This window comes from Chiloscyllium punctatum, chromosome 6 (assembly GCF_047496795.1).
Source record: "Chiloscyllium punctatum isolate Juve2018m chromosome 6, sChiPun1.3, whole genome shotgun sequence".
Taxonomy (NCBI): domain Eukaryota; kingdom Metazoa; phylum Chordata; class Chondrichthyes; order Orectolobiformes; family Hemiscylliidae; genus Chiloscyllium; species Chiloscyllium punctatum.
This window is the reverse complement of record NC_092744.1, coordinates 40,265,515-40,291,780: the sequence shown is the minus strand read 5'-3', so window position 1 is coordinate 40,291,780 and position 26,266 is coordinate 40,265,515. Positions and strand designations below refer to the sequence as shown.

The 26,266-nt window shown below is 39.2% G+C and overlaps 1 protein-coding gene across 1 annotated transcript in view; it reads right to left on the bottom strand.

Annotated features, from left to right (window-relative positions):
• The window catches only part of LOC140478899 (solute carrier family 12 member 9), a 116,994-nt gene that overhangs the window by 45,150 nt on the left and 45,578 nt on the right, over window positions 1-26,266 (bottom strand). Inside the window, exons 7-8 of the mRNA XM_072572514.1 lie at window positions 13,936-14,093; window positions 9,385-9,467 (exon numbers count right to left, since the gene is read on the bottom strand). Coding sequence (XP_072428615.1) covers window positions 9,385-9,467; window positions 13,936-14,093 — 241 coding nt within the window. The remainder of the gene's footprint in view (window positions 1-9,384; window positions 9,468-13,935; window positions 14,094-26,266) is intronic.

Below are 26,266 nucleotides of genomic sequence, written 5' to 3'. Positions count from 1 at the left end.
ATTACTTAAAGCAGATTTGAAAGCATATTGTGAATTTGCACTAGTTCTGCATCAGACTCAAAGCTTATGCAGTTTGCTGACTTGTTTGGAGCAGGAAAAATTGTCAAGTTAGGTCTCTGCTGCAGCACTGAGAACATAAAAAAAAATCTGTTGCAAATATGACTGGATTCCCTTTTAAAATATAACACAAAGAGCACATTTCATTCAGTGCTGGCTTAAAAAGGGAGCCATAATGAGTTTAACTTTGGGAATTTCTCAATAAGACCATGACTCTATTCAGCACCTGAACACAAACTTACCCACAAAAATGTTAAATGCTCAGTACTTGCTGTATCTGTTAGGTATCCCCAAGGGATTTGCGTGAATTATATCTGAAAGGATTTCCATTTATCTTCAATATGATTTTAAGTTATGCCATGATTGAATAGAATATGATTTCACTTCCATAAACTCAATTTCAAACTGAGAACCTTGTCTAGATATTATGGAGTTAGACATCTGTCTGACAAATGGAGATTTTATTCCTTTTTTTCTTCTTTTTATTGATTTGATTCAATATTTTTCTAATCGTATTGATAATATTCTTCCAGATCTTTGATGATCCTTTGAGTACAGTGGTTAGTGAAATTAATGCTGTGTAATCTTAAAGCCCACTGCCCTGCCTCCCCCATAATGTTCAAATTGGAGAAACTCGAGTGATTTTAACATTTCTAATCTTGCAATTGCAACAGACTACTTAAGGAAGAGTTAAATGCACTTGAAATGCACCAGCAAGGTTTGTTGTTTACTGGTGCATGGTCTTCAATAATGTTAGTAAACAAGATTTACGGGTTTCCCTTCTGCACACAATCTCAAATTTGTTTTTTAAAAAAAATTAATTCACAAGATGTTGTGTCGCTGGCTAAGTCAGATTTAATATTTAGATTAGAGTGGTGCTAGAAAAGCACAGCAGGTCAGACAGCATCCGAGGAGCAGGAAAATTGACATTTCGGGCAAAGCCCTTCATCAGGAATGAAGGGCTGTGCTTTTCCAGCACCACTTTAATCTAAACTCTGGTTTTCAGCACCTGCAGTCCTCACTTTCGCCAAGTCAGATTTAATGCCCATCATTAGTTGCTCTTGAGAAGGCAGTGGTGAGCTACCTTCTTGACCCACTACAGTTCATTATAATGCCATTCAGAATGAAGTTCCAGAACTTTAACCCAGGGACTATAGGGGAACTGTAATATATTTCCAAATCAGCAAGGTGTGGGGTTTGAAGAAGAACTTGCATGTGGTGGTGTTGCTGTGTACATGGAAGCCTGGTCATTCTGGATAGTAGCGGTTATGCTTTTGAAGGATCTTGGACAAGTTATTGCAGTACATTTTGTAGATGGTATGCACTGCTCCCGTTGGTCATGGAGGAAATAAATGGTGAAGGTGTTTGGCGAGATGTCAGTCAAACAGAATCCTTTGTTCTGCATGGTGTTGAGCTGCTCGAGTACTACTGAAACTGCACAGACAATTGGGGAGTATTCTATCACACTCCTGAATTGTGACTCCTAAACGATGGACAGACTTTAGGGATTCAGGATGCAAGTTAATCATCAACCTATAATTTGCTCTTGTAGCTGCAGTACTTAAAAAGGCTAATCCAGTTCAGTTTCTGGTCAACAATAAATCCAAGATTTTTTTTAAAAATAGTGGGATACTCTGGGATGGCAAAGCCATTGATTGTCACGGGATAAATGGCTAAAATTCTCTTCGACTGGGGATGGTCATTAATTGGCGTGTGTGGCATGAATGTTACTTGTCACTTATCAGCGCAAGTCTGAATGTTGTCCAGGTCAAGCTGCATTTGGATGCAGATTGTATCTTTGTCTGAGGAATCATGAATGTACAGAGTGCAGTACAATCCTTAGCAACACCTTAACTTCTGATTTTACATGAAAGACAGAAAATCATTGATGAAACAGTTGAAGATGGCTGCAACTCTGAGGAGCTCCTGCAGTGATATCTTGGGATTGAGATGAAAGACCTCTAAAAACTACGGTCTTCTTCATTTGTGCCAGCATGACTCTAATCAGAGGTGTGTGTACTCCTGATTCCCAGGACTCCAGGTTTGCTCAGAATCCTTGGTGCCACACATGAAGTGATAATGCTATCTTGATGCCAAAGGACAGTTGATCCTCACCTATCTGGATTTCAGCTCATTTGTCCATGTTTGGACCAAAGTTCTAATGAGATCAAGAGCTGATTGGCATAAGCAGAACAGAGTGTTGGTGTGCACATTATTATTGAGTAAGTGCTGCTTGATACTGCTGTAAATATCACCTTCTATCACTTTAGTGATGGTCACGAGGCCACCAGTGGACTAAGTATTGCCTGGGTTGGATTTCTTCTGCTTTTTCTGCACAGGATACATGGACAAATTTCCACATTGTCAAGTTGAGGTCACTGACATACTTGCACTGGAACACTTGTCTAAGGGCACAGCTAGTTCTGGAGCACACTTCTGTATTATTATGGAATGTTATTAGGGACCACAGCCTTTGAAGTGTTGTGTCCCTTCAATCATTTCTTGATATCAGGTGAAATGCTTGAATTCTGGCATGTGAGGAGCAGGGGACCGGAGGAGAAGGCAGAGGTTGATCATCCCTTTGGCACTTCAAGCTAACAAGTGTGAAAACATCTTCTGCATTGATAATGTGCTCGGTTTCCCCATCAGTGAGAATGGGGATATTTATGGATTTCTTTCCCTTAAGAACATTCCAGACCAATTTTAGATTCAGTGCTGGGACAGAGATTCTAGAAGCTACCAAGATGGAATTTAAATCTTTATCACCAGACCACAGCTGTGACTCTGGACTCATCTGATATGGATAGATTGGGCAAGACAAGGCCAAGTATATATCCCTTGCTGGTTTCCTCACCACCTGCCAAAGGGCCGGTCTAGCAGCTATATCCTTTAGGATTTGACCAGCTCAGGCAGTGGGGCTGCACTGAACATTGGGTCTTTCAGCCAGGGTATGAAGTGCTATTCAAGATGGAGGAGAACTGCCGAATCAGCTGATACGAGATCAATAGCTAATAAGGAGGAGGAGGAAGAGCAATAGTGCTGGGGGATTCAGACAGGTATTTCTATGGTGAAGTAGTGACTCCAGGATGGTGTGTTGCCTTCCTGGGGCCAGGATCACAGATGTCACTGCATGGCTGCAGGGCATCCAGAAAGGAGAGGATGATGACTCAGAAGTGATCGTACATGTTGGTATCAATGATATGGGCAGAGTGAGGAATAAGGTCTTGCATCAAGAATTTAGGGAGCTAGGCAGTAGATTAAAATGCAGGATCTCAGTGGTTGTAATTAAGTCCAGAGGTCCCCTGTTCTCCAGAAATAAATCGATCAATTATAACAGTTAACATGGAATACTATTGTCCACTGAAAAACAGTCACTGGAGAATAAACAACAGTAGGGCAGCACGGTAGCTCAGTGGTTAGCACTGCTGCCTCACAGCACCAGTGATCCAGGTTCGATTCCAGTCTCAGGCGACCATCTGTGTGAAGTTTGCACATTCTCCTAGTGTCTGCATGGGTTTGCTCTGGTTTCCTCCCACAGTCCAAAGATGTGCAGGTCAGGTAAATTGGTCATACTAAATTGTCCATTTTAGTCAGAGGGAAATGGGTCTGGGTGAGTTACTCTTCAGAGGGTAGTGTGGACTTGTTGGGCCAAATAGTCTGTCTCCACACTATGGGGAATCTCATCAAATAAGTCTACAAACTAACAAATACCAGGGGAAAACCCAACAACACACAAGTACTATTCAGAGACCAGCATGATTTAAAGTCTGTGTGTCCAATGTATGTGCAGAGTTAACACTTTTGTTGATGGAAGATAATATGCTTTTAACTATGTTTATGAGTAACTTGCAACTGTATATGGTAATGCATGTCTATTTTTAAATAACAAAAGGGGGATGTTAGGATAAATTCTATTGCGCTGAGTATACTGCTGGCTTTTGTCGTCGTGTGGTCATAACCTCTGCTGCAAGTAGATTTTTATGCAGAAAAATGGCAGCCATTAAGTACACCTTGCATGGAAAAGGTATCCAACTCACCACCTCGAGGAATACATCTGGCATTTTCAGTACAAATTATTAAGGAAAGATACACTTATCACAGAGCTTAAAGACTTGTATCAAAAGCGATTTTAGATGTAACCACACTGAATTATTAATCTATAGAAGCTTTGATTTATTAAAACCATGACTCAGTAAAGATCCGGATAGAATAGCTTTCTAGGCTCACAGAACCATTGACAAATGTGAGCTTAATCTTGTATGGATTCTCTAATGCATTCAATCATATTCAGTTACAACTTCAACAGATTCAATTCAAAACTGTTCTAGTTTTTGGCTCAGTAGGTGAAGATTTTCATTTTTTAAAAATCCAGGAAGTGCTACAAGTTTGAGTTTAAAAAAAACCCAATACAACATAAATTAAAATCTTTACTGGACTTTTATTTGTAGAAAGACTAAAATCTGAATATGGGAACGGAGAATATTATCATGCTCTTACGCCTCCAGAAACCTACCTTCCAAATAATGCGATTTATTTGGATTGTTTCAGCTACAGTTCTAAAGTCTTCCAATCCCTACCTAACTTTCCTCCTGGTATCTCAATTCTAAGAATAACTTTTAGTGAAATTACACTAGGTTCTGATATAGTGCATTAGTTCAGTTCTCGTGCAATCTCGTGTTAAGAAAATCATGCAATAGCCACGCCATTTAAACGAATGGGCCTGGAGTTGCATTATCCCAATATGGTAAGGAAAGTTCACGTTCTACAAATAACGTTCAAGATTCTTAAATCGCATTAAAAACAATTTGCTTTGAAGAAACATGCGACAGCGGAACTGGCTGTTTGTGACCAATTTTTTTTAATGATGGGTGCTTTTACCTTTAACATTTTTATCCATTACTGGAAAAATGCATGTGGAATGGCAACAAGCCTCAAGGGGATGGTGGTGTTTGGATTTCTCATTAATAACTGATGTCAAAGCACAGGAACTGAGATCCAATGTACATCAGTGTTCATCCTCCACAAGTGCCTAGTACACCAAGATCATGTAAAGGTGCCCGAGGATGAGGACGAATATAGACAGATCCAGAATGGCATTAACTTTCCAAATCAGGATAGTGAATGGCATGGAGGGGAACTTGAAGATGGTGATGCTCTCATGTTTCCATTCCTTCCATCCTTCAAGATGGTAGTGGTCATTCTTGGGCTTTAATTTTCTAGACAGGGCTGATCTTTATTCGACTATTAAAACTCACTTTAGATCAGTGTTTTGTTTCTCTGCCACTCACTTTGCCTTTTGTTCCATGGCATGTTTGGGATTTAATCTCACGACAAGACATCACGTTTCCACCTCTCCAGTTCCAAAGAAGGGTCAGATTGGACTTGAAACATCAACTCTGTTTCTCTTTCCACAAATGTAGAGTCTCTACAGCATGTTTTAGTTTAGTTACAGCATCTGTAACTTTTGCTCTTATTATTATACTGACAAAAGCAAATGATCACAAACAGGACAATTATGTCTCTAATGAGAAAAAAATCAAATTAATGATTTTTAACCTGAAATGCAGTTTACATTAAGAGAAAGACAATTTCCTGAAAAGGTTATATTGACCCCTTGAGCATTCATGATCTTTTCAAGCTTTAAAGAACAAGCAAAAACAAAAGCATCTGAATTAAATTTCATATGAACTATGGTCTGTGGGTGGCCTAGATGCTAAAATAAAATAATTATCTATTTGACTGTAATAATGGGCAACTATCCAAGACAGCTCCAGTCACATACTTTAAAAGGTCTACAAATAACCATTGCAGTTTGAGCCGCTAAGTTATTTTCAAGAAAGAAAACAATTGTCCAGCCATGATGTAGTTAAATCTGGAGGACAGCATGGAGATGTCAAAATAGAGACAAATTAATATTACCAGACACATTAATCATTAGCCTAACATAATGAAATTACACCAGACCCCCGCGGTAACATTTGAAATGGTTATCTGTACTTGGCCAGACCATATAATTTTTCCTGCATGTCGGCTTCCACATTTATCATTCAATGCATTTCTTAGCAGACACAGGAACAAATGAGTGACATGAGGCTTTCAAATCTCAGGTGACTTAAAACAACTTATTAGGTTCTGAAAATGATTGTCAATTCACTGCTGCAAAGAGCAATTCCTTATAGTGCTTTTTGTTCGACCATTTAAGCAAGAGAATATTTCAATCTTCCAAGTGCACAATTTATGCTGAAATACATAGCAAAATTACTATACCCTCTGATTTTAAAACCTTTGACACATTTGTGTTGCGGAAATACATTTACATCTAGATTCTGAAGGACCACAAATAACATTGTGCTCCATAAGTATAACAATGAACCTCAAGAAATTATGTGCATGCATTAGTCTGAAAATAGAGAGGTAGGTAATTCAATTTTACTATGGTATCCTCTAGTTTGAGAATTAATAAATGAATAATGAGAGAAATGGAGAAATTGAAAGGTAGACCTGGGGCTTTATTTTCAAGGAGGAAATCTAAAGTCACTTGAGACAGGTTGTAGTTGCAATTATGTCCACCTCTCAAATATTAGTCTTTGCAACGTGTATAGATTTAGCCAAGAAAAGGATTACTGAATACAGCCAAACCTTACCTCAAGTATTGTGATTCGAGTAGCGGAACTGTTATTAAACTACATTGCTTAACTTGTTTAAAAATATAAAGGAGTAACAGTAGGCCATTCAGCCCTTTGAAGTTTGCTTTGGCAATCAATAAGATAATGGTGGATCGTCTACCTCACCTATACCTTCCTCATCATCCCATAATTCTTCATCCACTTCCTGTCCAAAAATCTCATCAATGTTTGGTTTTGAACATCCACAATTAGTGAATAACCATCTCTGGAAATGTCCGGTCAAACATTCAGACAATCAAACTTTAATCCTAGAATGATTAAATCACAAGAATTTTGTACCGCAGCAAGAGGCCAATCAAGTCCGCGTGTCTGTGCTGGTTTATTGCTAAAGTAGTCCAACATTAATCCCATTGAACTGTTCTCTCTCACTGGCTAAGTTTGTTTCACATATTTATCCATATTTCCTGTATAACAGCCATGATCTCTGCTCCAATCATTCTGACTATGAATCTCAAGCTCCACAATAATCTAATTAGACTTCTCTCAATTTTATGCTCTGTGATAATTTTAAAAAGATGAGTCCAAATTACCAAATACTAGATGAACTATTCTTTCCCTATTTAACCTATTAAAGATTTTTAATAATATGGCCATTTCCTTTGCTCTAGTGGAAAGATCCATCATATCAAAATTCCTATATCGTAACTATTGTTTACACTCCTTGGCATTGTTCTAATGAATCTACTAGAATGCTCATTAAGATTCATGAAAAAGAAAAAGTGCATTAAAGCTAATGTTACTGTTTTTACTATCATGTATGCTGGTTTACAATCTGTGCCTTCATCCTGTCAACACAATTAACCTTCAATAAAATGTAAAGTTTGAATCAGTAATGACCTGCAATGTTATTAACGTTAACTTGCTCACTTTGATAATTATTGTTGCCGTCAGAACTAAAATGAGTGTATTTTAATCATTCAATAGATGTGATTTGCCTTTCACCACAGGAGCCGTGTCATTTAGATCACTGACCCAACACAACTCTGATAGCTAATTACTTCATAAACCCTCTGCGATCCAACTTCACCATGTGTTCTATTGATTTCTGAGAATATTAAACTTCCATCAACATTAAGTACTATAATCTTTACTTGCTCACAAAATTGATCTCAACTATTTATTTCATTTACTTATCAAATTATTTATTAGGAAAAGACAAGCAACTTTGAACTGAGAAAGCATACAAATTCTATTTTTAGTGGTTCTTGTGGTGCAGTGGTAGTGTCACTATCTCTGGGCTAGGAGACATGGGTTCGGATCTTACCCGATCCGGAGGTATAACATCACATTTCTGAACAGGGGATCAGAAAGTATCTACTTTTGACTTATGGCATAGCATGAACAGCGCTTACATGACATGGTCAATGGTCTCCTGGGCACTGTAACAATTCTATAACAATACTGATCGAGTTGATTTGTTTAACTCTTCATGATATGATACTAACTAAGTTGGAAGGATGAAACAGATGCCCTCCCTGATGCTTTTCAATGCACACTTAGTTCCTACACTGCTATGTCTTGATCTCAAAACATCAGATTGCAGAATAGAGGACCCTTGCTTCCCTGTTGAGTGGTAGTGGATGGGGAAGTTGGTGTGAGTTGAGGTTTAAAGGTGTATCAGCAGTCACATTGCAAACAGAAGGAAGGAATGCTGTTTACCCTGTAATAAGCAAACAATCAAGTGGTGATGCACTGCATCCTTCACTACAGCAATTAGGGATCACCAATAAATCCTGGGATCGCAAGACTACCTGTATGAAGATTGACTGGATCAGCTATGATGATACTCACTGAAGTTTAGAAGAATAGATAGGAGAGTTAGGGGATGGACTATCTCACAAAAACCTTGAAAACTCTAAGAGGGCTAGGCAGGGTAAACACAGGAAGGATGTTCCTGCTCACTGGGGAGTACAGGCTCAGGGGTCACAGTCTAAGGATTCAGCACAGGCCATTTAGGAATGAGATGAGGACAAATGTCTTCACCCAGATAGTGGTGAGCTGAGGAACCCTATCACAGAAAACAGTTGAGGCCAAAGCATTGAATGTTTTCAAGAGAGCGATGGATGTAGTTTTTAGGACGAGAGGGATCAAAAGGTATGAGGAGAAAGCAGGAATGGAGTATTAGCTCCATGAGGTGTCACAATTATATTAATTGATAGAGCAGGCTCGAAAGGCTGAATGGCCTATTCCTGCTCCTGTCTAGGTTTTTAAATGCTTTTAAATGTTAGCACTCAGTAAAAAAGGTGCACATTATAATAACAAGATTTCAGATTAGTTCATTTGTGTTCAAATGCTACAAATGGCTACACAAATAATGTTTTAAGAGTGAGGTAACACTAGTCTGACAAGCTTTACAGTTTTTTTCCATTAGATTTCATAAAAGGTGCTTGATCCTATGTTTTAGGTGGCCCTGAAGGTAAAACAACTAGATGAAAATTACACTTGCATTTTTTAAAATCAAAAACTGCTCAATGATAGCGAAATACAAATTTATTTCTGATTATGTAATGCTAAAACAACAATTGGCAGCACAGCTTTTGGAATTATTACATATACTTTCTTAAGAATAACAGAACAGTAAATTGTCAATATACTTTGGTTAGATCAGAGTCATGACTTGGAAACAAACAAGTAAATGTACCTGTACTGACACCCATGAAATTAACACAGCAGCCCAAGGGTTTCCACCACGAGAAGTTTTCTTTGCAGGCATGAGAAGCTTTCCTAAATGAATGAATGTTTTTAAAAAATCCAGTCAATGGGTTAATCAGATTAGGACCATCAATGCTTCACTCACTTAAATGTCTTTATGGCTCAATGTTTAAACAAAGAATTTTAAAGAATAAACAACAAAGCAGCTGATAGAGGATCCCACTAAATGGTTCACCACATCCTCAAGATGAACAAGTGGAGCTGATTCCATACTTGCAGTTTTATTTGTAACTGCAAGTATTAAATACACAATATTAAAGTGGTCGTAGAGACTAGGATGCTATAATCACATCATGGATTGTTAGTCTAATAATTCAAATGGCATTTTTATTTTCAGTACTGTGAAAGAAAGAGTTAAAACCGCCACTACAATAAGAGTTGCAGAAAAATATATCAATATCTGCATACAAACAAAAATAATGTATGTCAAGGCCCAGTTCAGCCGAGGCGTTCAGATTATACTGTGATGAATACAGATATTTCTTTTACATATTTATAAAACAGCCATAACCTAGACTAAAGATGGTCTCTGTTCATCCAGAGAAACGCTGAACAGCTATGACTTTTCACGATTCCATTCAGTTCAATTAATGCAGGTTTTGAAAATACATTGGGTTAAAAATGGGTTAAATTAAAGTGAGTCAAAATTTCACAAAAATTATTTCAGAAATAGCTTTTACTGGATTAATTTGGCGAAGTCATTTTCACAATATTTTTTTGCCCTCCAATTTATAAATTTTACTGCAAATGTTAAAAGCATTTTTGAAAGCCTCATAGTTATTTGTTATCAGTAATTAAACCACTAACTGCAAGAGGAAACAGTCAATGTGAAGCTAAAAGCTAACAAACAGCATTCAGAAATAAGGTTACAGTGCAAATAATCACTGTTAATGACTGGAATTAGAACCAAAAGTAATCACAGCTGGTTTAGAATCTCACTCCAGATGCTGAAGAAAGTAATAACGTACACGTAATGTCCAAAATGAAACCTATATTTAATGCAAGTCAACAAAAAACCTATACTCTTTGTTGGCACTTCTTTCTGAAATGTTCATTCTTTGCACTACTCTAAATGATTTAAACTTTTAAAATACCTGTGTGTCCTGTAAAAGGTTTTATGTTTGATCCAATTTACCACCATTCTTAGCATATATTTTGCATATAATAATGAAGATGATTGAACTGTCATTATTGCCTCCTCCTCCTGTGTGTTTTGGACACAATCCAGAGCTGACCATATTCATTTCAAACACCACAAAAAGTCAGAGACAGTTTAGAAATGCTTTTCAATCTGTCGAAATGCATTTGTTGTTGAAAACAAAATTAATGACCAGTGAACAATTTCACATGAACAGGATAATGAAGATGCAGATGTTATTTTTCTAACACTGGATACGGTCTCTGTAAGTTGGCAAAGTAATTACAATCAAAGTCTGACTGAAACAAATGACTGCAACTGTTCAAACAGAGTTAAAATAATTCCAAGGAGGAAAAGGAATGTGAAAATTTCCAGGATCACAAATAATTATGCAGACAAGCCAATAAGCAGGGGTGGTTACAAAAACCAAAAAGAGTGTGGCGCTGGAAAAGCATAGCTGGTCAGGCAGCATCCAGGGAGCAGGAGAATTGATGTTCTGGGTGTAAACCCTTCAACAGAAATAAACTGATGGCCTGTTACGTGCCCTTGATCTCTTATTTCCAACTACTACCAGGATATTGACAGCTCAACCTGTCCACTTCCCTCACCCACTCCAACCTCTCACCCTCGCAATGTGCAGCCCTCCACTCCAACCCCATTGGAGAAGCAGTCCTCACTTTCTCCTAGATTACAAAAACCATATGGCAAGGCTGGCTTTGTCCAACTATTTGTTCACTGTGTCATGAAATGTTTTGCTCGGCACATTGGTGTTGTTGTTACACGAACAAGATAATCCTTGACCCAACAGGAGAAAAGAAAACGGTGACTCTTCTGCGGAAACCCCAAAGTTTACCAATCTTACTTACCTGCACTTGATCCATAGCCTACTATGCCCTGGCATTTAAGTGCTTGTCCAGATGTTTCTTAAACCATTGAGAATACCTGCTTCCACCATCCTCTCAGGCAGTGTGTTTCATATTTCCACCAGCCTCTAAGTGAAGAAATATTTCCTTAGATCCCTTCTAAACTACTCAAAAAACTTATGCATCTGGTCTCAGCCACTTCTACCATGGGGAAAGGATTCTCACATTCTACCCTGACAATGCCTCTCAATTTTGCTTACGTCAATCAGAAACCGCACCCCCCCCCGCCCCACCTCTGCTCGATGAAAAATAAATTCAGCCTATCCAATTTCTCCTCCTATTCAAAGCTTTCCATCCAACACAGCATCCTGGTGAATCTCATCTGCACCTTCTCCAGTACATCACATTCTTCTGCTGTTTGGCAACCAGAGCTGCACACTGGCTTAAGCAACACTTAAAGTTACACCAAAACTTCCCACTTTTCTATTCTACGCCCCGGCTAACGAAGGCAAGCATCCAATGTGTCTTCTTCACCAACCTATCGATTGGTGTTAAAACCTTTAGGGATTTATGGACTTGTACACCAAGGCCTCTTCATTCCTCAATACGCCCTAGAGACCTACCATTCATTGTGTAAATCTTTACCTTATTAGACTTAAAACACATCACCTCACACCTATCAGGATTAAATTCCATCTGCCATTGCTCTGCACATTTGTAGACTGATTGGCATTAATGTTCTCATGTTGCTACATACACTACTGCACCTTTGCACAGGTCCCTTCTTAAGGAAAGGATTGGGGAAAGCATTGTATTCCGATTCAAAAGCACAAATTAGGAATACTGGGTCAAGAAAACATTCATCTTGGGTATGATTGCCCTCTCACCAAGTGATCAAGTGTCTCACTGTATATGTTCCTACAAGAATGACAGGAGGATGCCTGGCAAAATCATTTCAAAGCAAATAAAGTCAGAAAAAGGTAGTGGAAAGAGGGGACAATTTAAGAAAACTATTTTGCCCCTTTAGTATTGCAGATGCTTTCACGTGAGCCTCAGATGGATGACTGAGTAAGCACCGAGCGCAGAATTTCACAAAGGAAGACTGGGTTCCCTTCCATGTCAACTCCAGTGAAAATGTCTCTCTATGGCAGGTTTCCCACCCAGAAGTCAGGTTTAGAGGACTCCAGAACATACCAAGAGGTAGGTTAGGAAATTATAACTGCTACTGGAAACACGTATGTGTGTTGATCACCAACACCAAATCCAAGGTGGAGGACATGGTCCAGCAGAAAAGTAGATCTGCTACTCTTGACCTATAAACAGTGATATAACTTGACTTTTTACCTCCCTACCTTTCTTCTGGAATTGCAGGTCTGCAAAACAAGACTGGAGAATAAAGCAGATCTAGTCCAATGTTATCTGTCTGGCGAGATAATTATCCACTCCCAAGAGTGGATTGACTGCCTGTCACACATCTACTTTTAAATGGTGTTGAACCTTACTCTAATGTACCCACTTTAAAGGATTAAATGTCATCCCTTCCTCTCTGCCTCTTCCCAACACAACTAACTGTATTGAGTCTTGCTCAAGTCTTCGGCCAGCGAATCTTTTCACACTCATTTGTAGCTCAAATCATTCATTTTTCAAATCTGTTTTAACAGCATTAATTTTGTCCTCTTCTATTTTAAATGCCAAATTACATTACAAACTGGTCTGCGCCGTGCTACTGCATTTCTCCAGAAATGTCACCTAGTCTAATCCAACTTTCTTGCTAAATTGGCATATTCTCAATATTCACCTTTATTAAACAACAATCTAAATTCCTCTTAAAATCATTGATGGGTATTGCTTTAACAATGGGTTGTGGCAAAGAATTTCAAACTCAAATCACTGAAGATTTTTTTTTTCAAACTTGCTTTTTAATTTGGTGATTATTTTAAAATTTGTCATTTGCTACATTTGTCATTTGTCTTGTTGACTAGAGGAAATAATTAATTTCTATTCAACTATTTCCAAAGATCATCAAATTGCTGTTTGGACTCAACATTTTTTTTACCCCAAGATTGCCCATCTTTCTGATGTGTCTCTTCATTAGTGTAATCCTTTGTCCTTCATACCATCTTTATAAATAAACCCACATTTTCTTCCTACAATATGGTTAAAATTCATAAATATTTAATGCACAATACTTCCCTTATTAATTTCTAAATGGACTACCTACTCTTTCCACAATGAACAACATTTCTTACCTCCCTGCCATGTCTTTTTTAGCATATTGACACCCTCCTGTCATTTTTCACATGCACATTTAGAAGAAAATGCAACACAAGACATGTCTAGCCTCTGAAAAGGTATTTTTTTTAAAAAAGAACTTGGCTTCTACAAGCTAGTTACTGAGAAACAAATTCCTGTGTTATAATTCCATGCAACTGCAATATAATCTAATTGCTCCAATAAACGAGGAAAGAAAATAACTTGCCAAATATATCGTCCTTCGCGAGCGCATAGAGAATTCTAGAAGCTCCAATCAGATTGCTCATCGCAGCTGATAAAGTTGAAGAGTAGATTCCAATGATGACAAAGGGATGCCAGATATTAATGTCTTTGAGGAAATCATAATCTTTTTGAAGCAGCAATCTACAAACAATAGAGAGAAAATTATACCTAGATGCTCCATCTTTGAAATCAAGTAAAAAAAAACAAACCAATCTCATTCAGTAGAATGCGAAGTTATAAACAAATAGGCAGCAGCATTTCTGGTTCACACTGTTAACCTTAGACAGCTTCTAAACAGTTCCAAAGACTTGTTAATTTGTACAGAATTTTGTACACAGGGAAAAAATATGGAAACTTGTTGCAGTGCTTGACACAACACATGACAAGAGAAATGTTGAACTGACATCCCAATACGTTGCTTTGACGAATGGTTTCCTCCAGTATTCCTATCCAACAAACAATTCCACAGACACCAATCAGTCTTTATATATCTTGCCCAAGTGACCACTGCTTACATGAAATATGCTGAAGAAAGTACAAACCCCTACAATGTGTCCTCACTCAAACTCCTCCACAAGGGTGTTGATGGTAAGGTGGGGGCTTAGTCATTGGATAATAATCAAAAATAGGAACCGCCAGTAATTTTTCCCTTTGCTAATGTGGGGTTTCCAGGCTTATCACTCCCAGCTACCAGTTTAGTTATAATTAGATCACTCAATAGATCAAATAAAAAAAAACACAACCCACTAACTACTCCTAGTCTGTAAGGATTAGGAGAAAGTGAGGACTGCAGATGCTGGAGATCAGAGTCGAGAGTGTAGTACCGGAAAAGCACAGGTCAGGCAGCATCTGAGGAGCAGGAGAATTGACATTTCGGGTATAAGCCCTTCATTAGGAAATCCTGTAAGGATTACCTGTCATTGTTGTTGGAACAATCCACCAGGGAACTAATTATTTAATTTAAGAAACAAACTTAAAATTTTGACTGAATAAAATCATGCAACACTAAATTACACTGTATGAGTAATGATGTTTACAAAGCATCTAATCTTGGCATCATAAACCACTTAGATGAAATGCATACTTGTGCATGGAATGGCATTTTTTTATGATTGGTAACTGCAGCTCGGTTACTTTACTTTAGAAAACCTTTTTGAGGTAAAGTATTTGAAATGTAAACACACCAATCTTAACCTGAGTGGCTTAACAAGCCATCAAAAGAGCTTAAAATAATTGCATTTTCCAACTTGATTCTGAAATGCTACAGGTCAGCATTTCTAAGTGCAGCTAATAAAACTAATGAGGCACACAAGGCACATCCACGAAAGTGGAAGTGTGCCATTCAATTTTCATTATCCTATTTGTGCATCTAAAATTTCATGTATCCAGTCTGCCACGTGGCATGCATACTTATGAACAAAGGTTTTCATAACAGGCCATCTAAACAATGATTCACAATTACTGTACACATTCATGCTGCACATGTCCGCTTAATTGATTTTCCAACTGGACTATAGCTTGAAGCAAAATGTTAGAAAATGTATCATGTTTAACAAAATACATCCTATACTTCAATTTGTGATTTTATTTTATCATGCAACACATTTTTCAGGCACAACGCTTCCTGTGTTAACATCTGCAACTCAAAAGCAATATTTGCTAATCCTTTTGCATAACCCAGATACTTGCTCTACTATACAGATACCAAAAAAAGGTTGTTGCTTTTCAAACTTTATAGAACTAATCAGCTCAAATAACATTTATTTTCAAAGGGGCTAAGTTGAAAAAGTTGCTCCATTTGGTCATGTAATATTTAAGCTATAAAGCAAAACAATCCAATGTGAAGTGCTTTGAGATCGGAGACTGTAAATCACTGAGTAACCATAAGCTTGTGCTTTTTCTTTAAAATAAAGATGCTTTCAGAAACAAATGGTTAGATTTAAAGGTATCACACTTGCAGCCGAAATAGAACATACGTTAAAAACAAAAATACTGCAGATGCTGGATTCCAAGGTAGACAAGCAAGAGGCTGGAAGAACACAACGAGCCAAGCAGCATCAGGAGGTGGAGAAATCAACGTTTCAGGTGTAATCCTTCCTTAGAACATACAACAGTACAGCACAATGCAGGCCCTTTGGTCCCCGATGTTGTGCCAACCTTTTATCCTACTCTATGATCAAACTAACTTACATACTCTATTTTACTATTATCCACGTCACTTATCAGGGAGTCACTTAAATGTTCCTAATATATCCGATTTCACTACCACTGCTGGCAGTACATTCCACGCACCCATCACACTCTGTGGAAAGAGCCTACCTCTGACATCTCCCCTGAACCTCCCTTCAATCACCTTAAAATTTTGCCCCTCGCGATAGCCATTTCCACCCTTGAAAAACATCGCTGGCTATCCACTCTATCTATGCCTTTCATCATCCTGTACACCTTGATCAAATACCTCTCATTCTCCTTGACTCCATTGAGAAAGCCCTAACTCCCTCAACCTTTCTTCATAAAACACACCCTCCAGTACAGGCAGCATCCTGGTAAATCTCCTCCACACCCTCTGAAGTTTCCACATTCTTCCTATAACGAGGCGACCAGAACTGAACACAATATTCCAAATGTGGTCTAATCAGGGCTTCATAGAGCTGCAGCATAACCTCATGGCTTTTAACATCAATCCCCCTGCTAATGAAAGCCAACGCACCATACGCCTTCTTAACAACCCTATCAACTTGGATGGCAACTTTGAGGGATCTATGGACATGGACCCCAAGATTCCTGTTCCTCCGCACTACCAAGATTTGTCTTTAACCCTGTAATCTGCATTCAAATTTGACCTTCCAAAATGAATCACTTCACACTTTCCCAGGTTGAACTCCATCTGCCACTTCTTAGCCAGTTCTACATCCTGTCAATGTCCCTTTGCAACTGACAACTGCCCTCCACCTTATCTACCACTCCACCAACCTTTATGTCATTGACAAACTTACTAACCTACCCTTCCACTTCCTCATCCAATTCATTTCTAAAAAAAAAATCACAAAGAGCAGTGGTCCCAGAACAGATCCTTGCAGGACACTACTGGTCACCGAGCTCCAGATGGAATACTTTTTACCTACCACCACCCTCTGTCTACTAGGGGCCAGCCAATTTTGTATCCCGACAGAAACTTCCTTGTATCCCATGCCTCCTTATTTTCTGAATGAGTCTACCATGGGGAACCTTATCAAGCACCTTGCTGAAATCCATATACTCCACATCTACTGCCAAACTTTCAATGTGTTAGTCACATCCTCAAAGAATACAATAAGGTTTGTTGGTCATGACCTGCTCTCTCAATGCCATGCTGACTATTTCTAATCAAACTATGCTTTTCCAAATAATCATAAATCCTGTCTTTCAGAATCCTCTCCAATAATTTACCCACCACTGACAGAAGATTGACTGGTCTGTAATTCCCAGGGTTATCCCTACTCCCTTTCTTGAACAAGGGAATGACATTTGCCACCCTCCAATAATCTGATACTACTCCAGTGGACAGTGAGAATGCAAAGATCATCGCCAAAAGTGCAGCAATCACTTACCTCACTTCCCGTATTAATCTTAGGTATACCCTGTCTGCTCCAGGGGACTTATCTATCCTTACATTTTTCAAAATTTCCAGCACATCCTTCTTCTTAACATCAACCTGTTTCACACTGTCCTCACAGACGCCAAGACCCTCTCACTAATTCAGTTTTCACTAAGGACCTCCCCCAACACCTCTGACTCAAGGCACAAGTTCCCTCCACTATCCTGGTCGGCCCTACCCTCACGCTGGCCATCCTCTTGTTCTTGACATAAGTGTAGAATACCTTGGGGTTTTCCATAATCCTACTTGCAAAGGGTTCTTCATGCCCCCTTCTTGCTCTCATAAGTTCATTCTTCAGTTCTTTCCTAGCTACGCTGTAACCCTTTAGAGCCCTATCTGATCCTTGCTTCCTCAACCTTATGCAAGTTTCCTTCATCCTCTTGACTAGATGTTCCACGTCTTGTCATTCAAGGTTCCTTCACCCTACTATCCCTTCATTGCCTCAAGGGGCAAACCTATCCAACACTCACAGCAAGTGCACCCTAAACAACCTCCACATTTCTGTTGTGCATTTTCCAAAGAACATCGGTTTCTAATCTATGTTCCACAGTTCCTGCCTAAGAGCATTGTAATTCTTCCTTCCCCAATTTAATACTCTCCCATACTGTCTGCTCCTATCCCTCTACATGACTATAGGAAAAGGTCAGGGAGGCGATCACTATCACCAAAGTGTTCTCCCACAGAGATCTGACATCTGGCTTCGTTTGTTGCCAAGCACCAAACCCAATATGGCCTTCCCACATATTGAATCAGGAATCCTTCCTGGACATACCTGACAAAATCTGCTCCATTCAAACTATTTAGACTAAGGAGGTTCCAATCAATATTAGGAAAGTTGAAGTCACCCATGACAATAAACCTGTTACTTCTGCACCTTTCCAAAACGTGCCTCCCAATCTGCTCCTCTGTCTCTGTTGCTATTGGAGGGTCTACAGAAAACTATAGCAAGCATGCACTCAAACTGCAAATTGGACTTATATTTACAATAATGAAGTAAAATGGAGAAAATTTCCTAGTGAAAATTAGTAGGCTATGTTTTCAAAAATTCTGGATTAGTGGTGCTGGAAGAGCACAGTTCAGGCAGCATTCAAGGAGCAGCGAAATCAACGTTTCCGGCAAAAGCCCTTCACCAAAACATCGATTTCGCTGCTCCTTGGATGCTGCCTGAACTGCTGTGCTCTTCCAGCACCACTAATCCAGATTCTGGTTTCCAGCATCTGCAGTCAGTCATTGTTTTTACCTCGTATGTTTTCAAAAATATTGTGCAATGATCATCTCCCAATAAAGAAACGCCGAATCATCAGAATCCTTCACTTGCAACATCATGAAGTGGTCACCAATAACAGGATGTTTGAGTGATCTAGTCTTTACAAAGTGTGGCTCATAAATCAGGACAGAGCCTGGGATGTACGATGAGTAAATCATCTCTTGTCGTTTCAAGTTGTCTTCTTGTCTACAAAGTTCGGGAAAGGAATGTGGTATATTGATCACTCCCTGTAATAGGTACGGCTTCAATAAAACTGAGGAAAATCGGCACCAAGATCAGGTGATCAGTTTGACCTGCATCCCTACCTCTGAACTCAGGATCAATTTCCCTCCATATTGGTGCACAAATGGTTGTGATGTATAATGTGCTTAGATGGGATGCATTATGGCATCTCACCAAGGCTACTTTAAAGATACTCACACAGTCTCGAGCATCAAAAGGAAAATTAGTGACATCAGAATATTATCACCAGCAAATTCTGCTCCAAGTCACAAATCATCTTGATTCAGAAACAATGTAGCTACTTTACGATGTTGGGACAAAATTTCTTACTCAACATCATTGTGGAAGAACCATCAAGGAACCTTTTGACAGCAATAAGGAATGCTAACCAATATGATCTCACCAGGATTCCTACAAAATAAAAGATGCTACTCATTCAATAGTTGGAAGTCATAGAATGAAATGCTACCATGTGCAGAGAATCAATGAACAATGGAACTTCCAACTAAATGAAGGAACATGATCTCTGTTAGGACATAGTTCATAAAATCTGTCATCACTAGGCTATCAGTTAAAAGTTACTTTTCATTCCTAATTACAAAAAGTAATTTGACTAGTGTAACTAGATCCAATCTGAGACTGATTGGATCAGATCTTGCTCAAACAACAACAGCATCTTAGTGAGACATGCTGTTAAGTGATGCACAAAGCAGAATCTTATCCTTCATCATTACTTTTAACAACCAGCTGGATTTGCATATTAATTGCACGTTAAATGCGTCATAGTAAATTGAATTTGGCAATCAACAAATATTCTTTTTCATCAAGGTGATAGCTTCATACAATGCCAAACTGCTGCTCCCCTAAAATCTGAACAATTAAATTGTGGAGCTTCAGTCCTTCAGTTGCTAAATTGTTCTGAGAGACTTAAAAACAAGGTGATCATTTTTTTTTCTTGCTTCACCCACACTTTCTCACAATCAATCTTTCTGTCTCTTATTTATTTCTCTTGGTGTAACGATACGATTTCAATTCACATTGATTCTCAGTCTATCCTCTTTTCTTTCCTCAATCCTTAAGTCAGAGATTTACAGCACAGAATGAGGTCATCCAGCCCATTGTGTCCAAGCCAGTCATTATGTCTCTATGGTTCAGTGGTAGTGTTCCTCTGAGTCAGAAGGCTTGGGTTCAAGTCTCACAGCTCTAGAGGTGTGTAATGAGATCTCTGAACAGGTCAATTAGAAACAACACCTATCTGTTCTATTCCCATGCTTGAGTACTTGGCCCTTAGTTTTATGCTATGACATTGCAAATACTTATCTGAATACTTACATGTTTTGAGTGTTCCTGCTCTACCAGTCTTTTAGGCACAAAGTTGAAAAACACCCCCCCCCCCCCCCCCCATCCCAGGTAAATTCCTCTCATCCCTTACAGACTCAAACCTGCACCCCCTGATTATTTACCCATCAACTCTGTCTAAGTCCCTCAGAACTTTCCTGAATCGCTTATGGATCCTCTCCAGTGAAATCACATCCTTAGTGTGCCAACCATGACAATACACCATATTCCAGCTGTGGCCTCAATAAAATTACATACATCACCTTGCTCTTGTATTCAATGCCTTGACTAAAACAAGGAATTCGGTATGTCTTAACTTGATCATCCTGTACAACTGCCTTCAAGAATCTATGGACATGCACACAAAGGTGACTCTGATCCTCTGTACTTTCTAAGGTCCTACTCTTTAAAAGCCCTTTGCCTTGACAGTTCTACCAAAATGCATCAACCCATTTTTTAGTATTAAATTCCATTTGCCACTGTCAGCCGAACTGGCCAGTCCATCTACATTCTCCTGTAGTCTAAGGATTTCCTCCTCACTATTTATCACACCATGAATTTTCTGATTACATCTCCTGCATTCATGTCAAGCTCATTAAAATGTATGCAACCAACAGCAAGGAACCCAGCACTGAACCCTGTGGTATTTCACTGGACACAGGTTTCCAGTCATAAAAGCATTGTTCAACCACTGCCATCACCCTCTGCTTCCTACTACGAAGCCAATTTTGGATCCAAATTGCCCCGGATCCCATAGACTCTTAACTACTTAAACAGTCTGCCGTGTGAGACAACGTCAAAAACCTTACTGAAATCTATGCAGATTGTATCAACTGTGTTACCCTCATCTACACATCTAGTTACCTCCTTGAAGAATTCAAGTAAATATAATAGACATGATTGTTCCCTTAGTCAAAAGTGTGGCGCTGGAAAAGTACAGACAGTGAGGCAGCATCTGAGGAGCAGGAGTTGATGAAAAGTTCATGCTCAAAATTTTGATTCTCCTGCTCTTCGGATGCTGCCTGATTGGAAATAAACTTGGAACAGCAAAGCCAAAGAAATTACCCATTTTCTAAGGCAAACTTAAGGTTTGTCAGAAATATATGCTATTATCTTAATACAATAGTTTGCAATCAGGCACCAAGAATACAGATATCATACCCATCAGCCTGGTCCTAAGGGTCAGCTTAACAATATTGCATGATCATTGAGAGTTGCCTGGAGGTTGCATCTATTGAGTTTATGGTTAATTTATAAACTATAAATAGACCACGACGTAGGCCAATCTCACTTCAAGCAGGGACCAATTTATTACATGACTGTACAGTTGCACAGCTAGTCCTAAACTGACCTGAAGCTCCCACTCTGGGTCATTTGGCCCACTCTTAGAGGGCAGCAAGCACCCCCAATATAACAGTATCTAGTATCCCCATTCAGAGATCAAGTTCAGCACCAAAGGGCAGATTGTCTGTCACCATGTTCCTGAGACCACAGGATTTTAGCTAAGCCACATTTTTTATTTTAGAGAAAAAAAAGTGATCTAGATGCATGAACCATTTATTAGTAGTAGTCCTTATATTACAACACAAAAACACATTATAAATTGGTTAGGCCACATTTGGAGTACTGTGTGCAGTTCTGGTCGCCTCACTTTAGGAAAGATGTGGAAGCTTTGGAGAGGGTGCAGAGAAGATTTACCAGGATGTTGCCTGGAATGGAGAGTAGGTCTTACGAGGATAGGTTGAGAGTTCTCGGCCTTTTCTCGTTGGAACGGCGAAGGATGAGGGGTGACTTGATAGAGGTTTATAAGATGATCAGAGGAATAGATAGAGTAGACAGTCAGAAACTTTTTCCCCGGGTACAACAGTGTGTTACAAGGGGACATAAATTTAAGGTGAAGGGTGGAAGGTATAGGGGAGATGTCAGGGGTGGGTTCTTTACCCAGAGAGTGGTGGGGGCATGGAATGCGCTGCCCGAGGGAGTGGTAGAGTCAGATTCATTGGCGACCTTTAAGCGGCATTTGGATAGGTACATGGATGGGTGCTTAATCTAGGATAGAAGTTCGGCACAACATCGTGGGCCGAAGGGCCTGTTCTGTGCTGTATTGTTCTATGTTCTATGTTCTAAATGTGAAAAAATACCATACATTTCTGATAAACCTTAAGTTTGCCATAGAAAATGGGTAATTTCTTTGGAAATAAACTTTGATTTTTAATTACCATTCTATAATAATCAAAATTAGTCTAATTCTCAAACTCTAATTCAACGTTAATCCCTTCTAACCCAGTGGTGAGAGTTCTTCTCTCACTCCAGTACAAATCATTATTGACTCAAGCCCCATTATAAATTTAAATACATAATACAGACAGGTACGAAATACTAAGGGAGTGCAGCTTTGTTAGATATGCTGTATTTGTAAGAGATTAAAATCCAACATTTCATGGCAGCTTACAGATGACATACAAGATTCCATGACAATACAGTCAATATTTCTCTGCACTGAATCGAGCAAAATCAGTTCTTCTGGTCACATGTTCTTTCTCACTGTAGATCCTTGCACAGTTACTGGTTTGCTGCAGCAATACATTCCTAAATTATAATGCATTACAATGTATTAGGTGTACAAAAAAATGCCATAAGCATTTCTTCAAAATTTTCAGTCATTAAACAGGATTCCAGAAGTAATGTTCAAACTGTGGATGATGAAAAGGCCTTTTACCAGAATTTTGCCCAAGTTGTGAAGCTCAAATAGAAGAGATGGGGGAATAAATCCAAACTTCGCCCACTCAACAGGTTCAGGTCAGCTCCTAGCCCTACACGGAGTCTGATTTGATGCTTCATTGAAATCATTGCAGAGTGAAACTGGCAAGGATGTGAAACAAGTCTTCAATTTAAACCTGCACATTCCTATCGATCAGTGGGCTAGGTACAACTAAAGTCAAAAGAAAAAACTGCTTCTAGAATTATTGCCCTATTCCAGAAAGGACAGCTGAAAAGCTATAGAAGTAAATCTGACAGTTTAAAGACATTAACTTAAATCATTGCAGTTTTATAAAGTTTGTATAAACTGACTCACAGAGAGGTGAACTTTTGAAAAATGGGCAATTCAGCCTGGATAGATAAGTTCAGGAGGCTCATTCATGAATCAAAAATATAAAAGATTATGTTTGGATACTAAAGTAGTATGCATGCATATAAAAACATCTTTATTTACAAACACAAGCTTGCAATTATATTTAGGATAAGTGTGCAAATTTCTATGTAGGAGAGCATCTTTAGGCAATTCAAAAAAGTCAAGGCAGGCAAAAACACAGAGCAAAGTGAAAGATGTGCAGAAGCCGAATATAGTTAGACAAAGCAAACGGGAATTGCTGGAGAAACTCGGCAGGTCTGGCAACATTTGTGGGAAGGAAGCAAAGTTAGCACTCTGGTCCAGTGACCCTTCTTCAGGGCAGGCAGAAAGATCTATGCTATTTTGATATAATGTACAATATCACAGGATACAAGAGCAGGTTAGAAGATAGGTATTCTGCAGGGTAACTCACTACTCTTCTCCCAAAGCCTGTCTATTTATAGGCACATTTACTTTATTCATTCACAGGAAATTGGTATCACTGGCTCGGCAAACATTTATTACCCATGTAATAAATCTCAAATTGCCCAGATGGCAGTTAATAATCAACCACAATGCTGTGGGTTTGTAGGCCAGATCAGTAAGGGCGGCAATTAGTAAGTCACTTTGGTTTTTCCTAACAATTTACAATGCTTTTGTGGTCATCATTTGGACTCTTAATTCAAGAGTTTTTTTGGATTCAAATTGTACAATCTGCTATGGCAGGATTTGAAAGCAGGTATCTGGATGTTATGTGGGTCCCTGGATTAATAGTCCAGGGATAATATCACCAGGTCCCACCTCCCCCAAGATTCTCCAATAGCTTAGCTGGATGTGGCTCCAACAGTCAACAGTCCAACACCATCCAGGAGACAACAGTTCTTTTCACCAGCATCCAAACCTTCAAAATTCATTAGGTCAACCATTGATGTGCAGTGGCAACAGTGTGCATCATCTGCAAGAGATGCTGCAGGGCTCCTTTGATAGCACCTTCCAAACCCATGTCCTCTCCCACGCAGAAGGGTCAAAGGCAGAAAATGTATGGGGACACCACCACTGCAAATTCCCCCGCAAGTCACACTCACTATCCTGATTTGGAATTATATTGTTATCCTTTAATGATAATGAGCTAAGTCGTGGAATTCCCCTCTTAAGGGTCTCTAGACCCCCACAGACTGCAACACTTCAAGGCAGCTCACCACTGCCTTCTCCAATTGGCCATGTGCAAAAAATACTGGCGTAATCTGGGAAGTCCATATCACATGAATGACTAAAACGAAGTGCCAAGAAATGTAGTCGGTAAAAGATAATCCAAGCAAAGTGATCAGCACCCAAGATAAATATGGTCAGAAAAAAGAGAGGGGACCCTGGAGAGAACAGACATGGAACCCGAAGGTCACCATTCTGACATCTCCAGAGGCTGACATGATCAATCAAGAAAAGTGAGATAGCAAACCCTACTACACCAACTTAGATGAATGAAGTCATACAAGTTGCTGGAATTACCATTAAAGCTATAACCATATCAGTAATATCTCATATTCAATCACCAAATTGGACACTGTTGCATCACCACAAGATAGGCTTATTTTATAATGCTGAAATTATGCAAAACCATTATAATGACAAATTATCCAGTTAGCATTATTGTTAACCTAGTCACTTTTGGATAAAATAACTTGCCAATGGGACATGCATGTAAGTCACGAACCTTCAAATTCAGGAACCTTCAGTATCAAATGGAATTCTGAACACCCATGCACTCTCACTCTGTTTAAGGCCAAAGATTTTAGTAAGGCACCAGTCTACTAGAAAAATGGGAAGCTAGGGAAATGATTGCTGGGCGTCTTGATGAGTTTTTGTATAATCGACAGTCACAGGTGAGGTGCCGGAAGACTGGCGGTTGGCTAACGTGGTGCCACTATTTAAGAAAGGTGGTAAGAACAAGTCAGGGAACTATAGACCAGTGAGTCTGACATCAGTGGTGGGCAAGCTGTCAGAGGGAATTCTGAGGGACACAATGTAAATATATTTGGAAATGCAAGGACTGATTAGGAATAGTTAACATGGCTTTGTGCATGGGAAATCATGTCTCACAAACTTGATAGAGATTTTTTGGAGAAGTAACAAAGAGGATTGATGAGGGCAGAGTGGTAGACACAATCTATATGAACTTCAGTAAGGCGTTCGACAAGATTCCCCTTGGGAGACTAGTTAGCAAGGTGAGATCTCATGGAATACAGGGAGATCTAGCTGTTTGGATACAGAACTGGCTCAAAAAGGTAGAAGACAGAGGGTGGTGGTGGATTGTTTTTCAGACTGGAGGCCTGTGACCAGTGGAATGCTAAAAAGGATCAGTACTGGGTCCACTACATTTCATCATTTACATAAATGATTTGGACATGAGCATAAAAGAGGTATTGTTAATAAGTTTGCAGATGACACCAAAATTGGAGGTGGAGTGGACAGCAAAGAAGGTTACCTCGGATTACAACGGGATCTTGATTAGATGGGCCAACGGACTGAGTAGCAGCAAATGGACTTATACACTTAAAGGTCCTAGGGAGTGTTGCTGAACAAAGAGACCATGGAGTGCAGATTCATAGCTCCTTGAAAGTGGAGTCACAGGTAGCTAGGATAGCGAGGAAGGTGTTTGGTATGCATTCCTTTACTGGTCAGAGTATTGAGTACAGGAGTTGGGAGATCATGTTGCGGCTGTACAGGACATTGGTTTGCCA